Source organism: Lepisosteus platostomus, chromosome 2 (assembly GCF_059453375.1).
Source record: "Lepisosteus platostomus isolate fLepPlt1 chromosome 2, fLepPlt1.hap1, whole genome shotgun sequence".
Taxonomy (NCBI): Eukaryota; Metazoa; Chordata; class Actinopteri; order Semionotiformes; family Lepisosteidae; genus Lepisosteus; species Lepisosteus platostomus.
In genome coordinates this window covers 24,749,656-24,758,514 of record NC_142612.1, presented here as the reverse complement: position 1 = coordinate 24,758,514, position 8,859 = coordinate 24,749,656, and the positions used below count along the sequence as shown (strand labels likewise).

Genomic DNA, 8,859 nt, shown 5'->3' with positions numbered 1-8,859 from the left:
TAACACCCACTCATATTGTAGGTGTTATTCAACCTTAGAAGTTAAGCAACGTTTGCTTTTAGTGGTCTTTATGTGCCTTCATATAATAATTCCTAAGACATATGCAACAATTAGTACAGTAGGTCTCAAAGAAGAAGCATACTGTCAAGTTGTTCAATGTGAGGAAAATGTGCTTAGTGACCATGACAGTTATGTCAAAGAAATGTTGAATTTTACAGCTTAACCTTTGACTCAACATTCTTTCTAAAGGTGGACCTACTCACTGATGATTATGACAGACTTCTTCTCATCACCTACGCCAAAATTCATAAACACATTGACACAGATAGAATTTTCTCCTGTTCATCGAGGGGTGGATCACATTCCAAGAAATTTGATTACACAATTTATCTTTTGTCTGTACTCACATGCTACACTGCATAGTAACACTATTTTCACAACCAGAAAGGGTCAACTATTTTACCTTCTGACAGATTAATTATCGATTATTACATCTGTAGGAAAACAGGACATAATAAAGTTTCAGACTGAAAAGTCAATAAATATATGAGTGGTGAATGAATGAAGTCATGGAAGAATAGCTCCATAAATCGAAGTAATGTAAAATTGTTTTCTTTTTTTTTACTTTTTTACTTCATCAGCAAACAATTTTTTTAACTAATTTAACAATAAGGAAATCACATGTCCACTAAATCCACAAAATATTAACACGTCTTCTACAGTGTATTTATTGACGCCTTGATATTGAATACATTGAATAAGCAAAACAAATCTTTGTTTCTTCTTTTTATTCTCAGAGTTCCACACCGAATTTAGTGTTAGTAAGCAATACTACTACAGTACTTATATAATAAAATACATTTTAAATGGTAAAGGAAAATCATTTTAAATACATTTTTTTTAAATAGACTCAGTGAATCCATATATGTTTTGCCTTCATCAAAGCTCTGTTAAATCTGTTGCAACTACTGAGTAGTTATTCATCAAGAGGTTTGAAAACACCCACAGATGTCAGTAGTTGCGTACAGTCTAATTAAATTAAGTTGATAGGCCCATCTCTGAGATTAATTTATGTTATAGAAAAGCAGACGCTGCAAAAAAAAAACATCATTACTAGTATTAGCTATGAACGATATTGTTTTCCGAATTTTTTTGGTAAAATTAATTGTCCCTGTGTTTTATTATTCATAGAAATTTTAAATCAATAATAACGAAATTCCGCCAGAAATAGTCATCTTTGGTATGATGAACATCGGTCTGAAACTTTATAAATATGTATATTGCGACATACTCCAGTCAGATACTTTATATAATTCTACGCATTTTCAGAATCATAGCCCCGATGTTTTTTTTTTTCACCCTCACAGCACGTATGTACTGGCATGCATTTTATCCTTACAGTCTGTACAGTATGTGTTTGCAGTACGCATTTTTTTCTTTACCATCAGTATTCTTCTGCAAATTGGTAATTTTATAAGGCTAATTATTTCACTGCATTCACTGCAGTTCTCTGTTCTTAGTCATTGTCAGTTTAAAATAAAACTAGTATTTCCTATCATGCACGACAAAATAATAATAATAATAATAATAATAATAATAATAATAATAATAATAATTCATCTTTACCTCGCTCTGAGCCGGGTATACCGCTTGACATGTAAATTGTATCTATAGTTTGAAGTAGCGTACACATACAGTAACTTAAATCTCGACGTTGACGATAGAGGTTACAAAACAACAACAACAAAAAACTTTACAGACCAACGTAATCCTTTCAGAATAAACGTCTAAACGCATCGACATCTTTTAATGCGAACAATCTTAACGCTTGCCCTGTACGTGGATTGATTTTTTTTCTCCAACATTCCCCCAGCAGATGGATTTTTGCCATTGCAGCTCAGCAGAGGGTGTCAGATCTTCCAGTGAGCACCAGGCTGGAACGGACAGAGCCTCTTAGTAACCCTCTTTGTAATTCAAAAACACAAAAAGAAAGCAAGGGAAACAGAAGAAGAAAAGGAGAGACGCAAGGATTGCGGATTTTTTCTAATACATTGTGATCAGCAGTAAATCTTGGGTCTGGGGCGTGATTTCAGCACCAAGAGAAAAAGAACAGCACCTAGTGAAAACACCGCACAGCAAGAAAACCACGAATTGTAAATTTTGCAAGGTCAGTCATTATCTAGCTAAACAAAATCTGCTTGGAGATGTTGGGTTTTATTGTTTGCTGTTCTTCACGAATAGATTATGCTGTTACACTCAGAGGGATTTGTTCAGTGTAACGCATTTTCTGTCATTTCGAACTAACAGTTCACTACAGTACATGTCTGGACATAGATGTATAAGGATATAATTATTGAATGTCGTCTTCTTTTTTAGAGAGGTGAAGTAAGAAAAGAAATACCGGACCAGTTCTTCCATTCCTTAATTTCATTCATGTCTTGAAATCGGGGATGAATTGTTCTTATTGAAAATGCTGCTTTGGATTGTGTTGCTGAAGGCGGCTCTTTGTGTTGCTATTGGAAATGTTACAAGGGACATTTGTAAAGAGCAGATCTGCTCCTGCAATGAGATAGAAGGCGATTTGCACATTGACTGCGAAAAAAGGAGCTTTTCCAATTTGCATCATTTGACAGCCCCAAGTTCTCAATTTTATCACTTATTATTGCATGGAAATTCCCTGACTAGGCTTTTCCCTAATGAGTTTGCTAACTTTTATAATGCTGTAAGCTTGCATTTGGAAAACAACGGTTTGCACGACATTGTTCCTGGAGCGTTTTTGGGACTGCAGCTTGTTAAACGGCTACACATAAATAATAACAAGATCAGATCATTCAGGAAGAGTACATTTTTAGGCTTGGATGACCTGGAATATTTACAGGCTGATTTTAATCTGCTGAGGGATATTGACCCAGCCGTATTCAGAGACTTAAATAAACTTGAAGTTCTGATTTTGAATGACAACCTCATCAGCGCACTTCCGATTAATGTTTTTCAGCATGTACCAATAACCCACCTCGACCTTCGTGGGAACAGAATTAAAACGTTGCCTTATGAAGGAATCCTTGAACAAATACCGGGGATTGCTGAAATTTTACTGGAGGATAACCCATGGGACTGTAATTGCGATCTGGTTTCATTAAAAGAATGGTTGGAGAACATTCCACAAAATGCTCTTATTGGGAGGGTTATTTGCGAGGCCCCAACTCGATTACAAGGACGCGATTTAAATGATACCTCAGAACTGGATCTGTGCCCTTCCAAAAACGGGATTGACTCCAGTTTGGTTGCACCTCCTACCCAAGAGGAGACCTGTGATCCTGGACCGATTCCAACACCATATAAAATAAATGGGGAAATGGAGGCTCCAACTTCAGGATCTGGGCATAAGGGGCGTTCAAAATCACGCGAAAACTGGCAGCTGAAAACCAGACCCACAGCTAGAATATCAACTGTTAATGTGAAAACTGATCGGGTTTACAACGCATCATGTCCACTGTCTTGCAGCTGTAAACTGCTTGCTTCTCAGCAAGGGCTATCAGTTAATTGCGAAGGTAAAAAAATACAAAGTCTAGCAAATCTGAAGCCGAAACCTTTAAATGCGCAGGAATTGAATCTTAGAAACAACAGTATCCACACAATCAAAAAAAATCATTTTCATGATTACAGAAACCTAACTGTTCTGCACTTGGGCGGCAACAATATTAAGCTAATTGAAAACAGTACTTTTCAAAATCTAACCGAGCTAAGATGGCTCTACATGGATAAGAACTACTTGGATTCCCTAATTCCAGAAATGTTTATAGGATTGCAAAACTTGGAATTTCTCAGTTTGGAATATAACAACATCCAACTCATATTGGCTGGTACATTCAATCCAATGCCTAACATACGAGTATTACTCCTTAACAACAATTTATTGAAATCCTTGCCTGTGGATGTTTTTCTCGGCGTTTCTTTATCAAAAATCAGTCTGCATAACAATTATTTTACATTTCTTCCCGTCACCGGTGTTTTAGATCAGTTGATGTCTATTACTCAAATTGATTTGCATGGAAACCCATGGGATTGTTCGTGTAACATTGTACCTTTCAAACAATGGATTGAACGGTTTGGGTCTGGCGTTATAGTGAGCAGCTTGCAGTGTGAATCCCCGGAGGAGTTCTGGGAAACTGATTTCAGACACCTTAGAAATGATCTTTTGTGTCCCCAACTATATGACAAGATACTCCCCACTCCTTTGTCTAAAAACAGTACTTTTACTGCGGATACAGGCTCACGGTCCAATTCCTATCTAGAAACAAGCAGAGTGTCTATCTCCGTGTTGGTTCCCGGACTGCTTCTTGTTTTTGTCACATCTGCATTCACCGTGGTTGGAATGCTTGTCTTTATTCTGCGAAATCGTAAGAGATCAAAGCGAAGAGAAGCAAACTCTTCAGCATCGGAAATAAATTCTTTACAGACAATTTGCGATTCGTCTTATTGGCCCAGAGGGATTTACCACGATGGATCCCACAGAGTTTATGATTGTGGCACCCACTCGCTTTCAGATTAGACATTCGCTGATGCGGGGACAGAAGGGGTACTAGTTCAAATATAAACACAAAGATTGTGTTTTGTTGCAATGACAAGTGAAAGCAAATGTTAAACGCTTCATATATTCGCTTTGTCGGATGGCTTTTTTCTTGGTTGTTTGCATCATTGGACTGTAATGCCAGTGTGTAAGTATCTGATATTGAAGCAACTGTAAAATATGTAAAGACCCGCTCCAATACAGATATTTGTTGCAGTCAGATGGAATACGTGAGAAAGCAGACTGAGTCAGAAAAGCTGCACGAGCGCATGAATGTAATGTACATAGATATCATAGCTGCATGATTCGCATGATCTCGACAATTCACTGGGATCCATATCATAATTAAATTTGAAGCATTCTACCCCTTCGTTAATGTTATATAAATATATAAATTATATATAAATATATTCAAAGTGCCATTTCTCTATTTTTTTGTGAAGACTCAGTAAAATTTGTATTCGTTGTTTTAAAATGTTACAAAAAAAAACAGAACAAAATATATGCATGTTATTTTTAATTATTTGATTGTTCATGAATTTCAGGATAATTTATGCTTCGTGCGGATTTTCCATATCTGTTCAGGCATCTCCTTCTGAATGTAAAATTTGTAATCCTTATAGTGTGCCAGTTGTAAACTTTCAGAGATTCTGATGCAGTTAAGCATGACCAATTAACGTCACTCTAGCGCTTATGCTGCAAAAGTAATGTTGTAAAATCGTCCGTGCTGTTGTGTTAATAAGTAAAAGAACAAAACATACTTTGGGTAAGAAAGTAAGGCTTACCAAAATATTAAAGGATTTTATAATGGCATATTTTTTCAAAATTAAAATGTTTTCAACTAAATACAATGTTTCGGTATTTGTATAGCCAATTAACATCTTCTTTAGCATATATAGATACTCAAACAAAAGCCTTTTATTCATTCTTTCGTTAAAGCATGTTTTTCCGTTCTAGATGTCAACAGTTTAAAGTCATAAAGGTTAAGTTATAGTGGACAAAATATTTATTTTAAATAAAGAATAATAATTTATTGTAATCGTAAATATAAGATTTCATTTACCCAAATGAACAAAATGTGATATCTTATTGAGAATGAGTAGGGAAAATCTGAGAAACATACTACATACTGCAATATGTTCTGGGGGCTGAATCATCACTAGTTAGTAATTAGTCCGCAATTTATTTTCACTAAAGAAAACTCAAGAGGTCGCTGTTGCACCTCCACTGTTCTTGGCATTTAAAACGAGCACGAAAATACAGGTATCAGAAAATTTTAATCTGCATTTTAAGTAACATCATATATGGATGTAATTGGTAATACAGCTGTAAAAAAATTAAACAGGTATAAAGTTTAGGTTGTACGTTTGGAATAGATTAGGCAGGGTATAGATTTTAATTTAAGTGCTTTTACAAAACAAGAGTGATAGAAATAGCTATTTGAAATGCAGTAGTAGAAAATACTGTGAGAACAATATATAATTTGTTTTACAGAATATCACATCTGTGCATAGTTCATAGTGTAGAGCCTTTGTCTATAGTGGCCTTCAGCTGACAAAATGGGAAAAATACTTTCAAGAGAATAAAAGTTATTTTGTTTTCATAAATTTTTTTTATATAATTAAAAAGGCATTTCCACATTTTGTACTCTTTTCATTTTTTTACAATTTGTTTCTGTGTTCAACATGATGCTCTTTTTAATTATTTGATGTCTTACATGCTGGTTATATTTTATTCTTAATTCTACTATTATGATTATTGATTTTATTTAAGAAATAATATTTAAAATAAAGTAAAACAAAACAAGAACTGTTCATGTTTTATACAGACATTTCAAACCTATGGTAATCTGATGAAACTAAAGTATTTCCTATGGTATTCAATAATATCACATCCAATAATTGTATAAAACCAATATTTCCCCTACAATTTCATTTATTACTCTGAATATTCAGTACATATCTGATATACTGTAAATCCTCATGAAATCCATTAATAATATAGTTGTTTCTTTGTGATTGACTAAGAAAGAATGCCAAACAAGCATAATGTAGTCTTCCATAGCACATTTTAAAGATATTGGCATTATGCATGCCAACACTTTATAGTTCAAAGCTTTATGGTGGCCCAGTGATAAAGTCAATGGGGCATATTTATTTGGCATTTACCACAATGTTAAATTTAATCCCGTTTTCTCTTCTGTAGGAAACAACTCAATGAAGTTGTAAAATCTGACCTCTGCCTTGAAGGCAAATCTAACAGCTGATGAAAATTATTTATGTTTTGATTTGCTTAATATTGTATTTATTTTCCTTTGAAAAAGAAAGGCAAAGAGGGAGGGGCTTTATGATTATGGAATAATCATATTATATTAATACATTGTAAATCATAAACTCTATGAGGTGAGCAGCATATCAGTTTACTTTTAAGTTGCTGAAAGTTACGTTTTTCTCAACTTACATGCTCATGCTCATTCTTTAAAACAAAAGCTTTTAACTACAAAAAGACATCCTGAAAGTCCCATTTGTGGTTACTTGATCCTACATACTGTCATGCTCTATAAATAATACATGATAATGAATAATATACAATTAAATCAAACTATGCAAAGATTCCCAAAAATATTTTTTTGTTTGCAGTGTTACTGCTTCCTTTTATTCAGATGATAATTTTGGATTGCTCATTCTCTTTGAAGAATGTGCCCTTACTTAACTATATAGTGTTAGCTTTCATTCTTTAGATAAAAATAGATTACTATTCCTGTTTTATTCATTTGTTTTTTGCACATTGAGAGATTCCACAGATTAACTGGGCTATTTGTGCAGATCATATCTTAAAAAAAAAACATTTTCTTCTTAACTACTGTAAATATATCCTTCCATTTTGTTTTGTAGCAGTGTGCCACTTTATATGTTTTTATGTCTGATATATAGCAGCAACATCCTCTGAATACACTGTGGATAAAATGCTAAAATGCAAAGTTTAAAGTGGGGAGTGTACTAATAATATTTGTGTCCTTAGTGTAGCAGTCATAGTATAAATTGTAATTATGTCCCATCCATTTCCCTCTTCACTGTCATTGGTGGTCCCCTCCTCTACATTTTCAACCAAAGAACACCTAAAGAAGGATCAGACAGCTATGACAGAATCACAGTGCAATAAGAATTTGATAGCAGTACACGAAGCCCTCTGTGCCCCTCAGAGCAATAAAGTTTCATATAACATGTATGCAATATACTGTATCTCTCAAGATAAAGCAGGATCCAGTGATGTCAGAAGAGGGAATGTTTAGGCTCCCAATACCGTAGTAACATCTTTTTTTCTGTGGTCAGACCAGCAAAGGATATCTGTTTCTGTTGCTGTGAGTGGCAAAGTTTAAAATTATCATTTAATAGAAAGTGGTAGATGCAGAAAAGTAATTCCTAGGGATATATTTTAGAAGAACACATCCATAAAGGTAATAATTGGAGCTATTACAAAGTTATATTTTCTTGATGCAGTGCCTTCAGACCCATCCTATGGTGTCACATTCTGTGAAAAACACAATGATGCATACTAAACTTGTTTTTTAAACTTAATATATTATTCAAATCCTTAATGCTCAAGCTGAAGATTTCTAAGGTTAACATAAGCTACTGTAAATATCAACAAGAGGTAAAGAGAAAAAAATGAAAAATGGTGTTTGCTAAGTATACAGACCTGTGAAGGTATCAGGATATTGTTGAACCATGACAATTTTTTCCCATCTTAACCATTGAATTCTGTAAGGCTTTCAAAGGTGCCATTGGCATCATGGTGGGATCGCTAACCAGTTCACTCCTTGCTCTGCAACACAGTTTGGAAGGACAGCTTGATACAGGTAGTATCTGGGTACCGTTTTGTTCTTGATGATTTCTCCTGCTTTTAAACAACTGTATCCGTGAGTTGTTACAAAAGCTCCTTGGTCTTCATAGTTGAGCCTTTGCTTGAAGTTGGACACCTGACAGAAGGACATTACTAACATACTGTAGGTGTATTTTGACATCACATGCACCAGTGTTGTTTCATATATACAGAGTACACACTAATAACTGTATACATTCTTAATAAAATTTAATGTACCTAATTAATATAGATTTGTCACGACAAAGGACTTGAAATGCTTATGCAATGATAGCTTTTCCATTTCTTCTTAAATCTATTATTTATTCTTTCTGTTTTTGCTTAAGATGTGTAGTGTTAGTTGTGTGCATAAATATATTACATTTTAATTCAAAGCATCGTGACTACAACCTTTTAAGGTGCATAAT

General features: G+C 34.3%; 1 protein-coding gene across 2 annotated transcripts; it reads left to right on the top strand.

Annotated features, from left to right (window-relative positions):
- Positions 1-1,645: 1,645 nt before the first annotated feature.
- On the top strand, positions 1,646-6,210 carry slitrk1 (SLIT and NTRK like family member 1). Of its 2 annotated transcripts, none has more exons than XM_088603387.1 (2): positions 1,646-2,167; positions 2,377-6,210. In XM_088603387.1, the coding sequence occupies exon 2, from the start codon at positions 2,471-2,473 to the stop codon at positions 4,550-4,552; it is 2,082 nt and encodes a 693-aa protein (XP_088459513.1). In that variant the 5' UTR covers positions 1,646-2,167; positions 2,377-2,470; the 3' UTR covers positions 4,553-6,210. The 2 variants fall into 2 exon arrangements, with proteins under 2 accessions (XP_088459513.1, XP_088459524.1); XM_088603398.1 differs by having other exon boundaries at positions 2,052-2,167; positions 2,996-6,210.
- The last annotated feature ends 2,649 nt before the right edge of the window (positions 6,211-8,859 follow it).

Coding starts and splice junctions, on each gene's coding strand:
- slitrk1 (XM_088603387.1), top strand. CDS start 2,471: ATGCTGCTTTGGATTGTGTTGCTGAAGGCGGCTCTTTGTGTTGCTATT.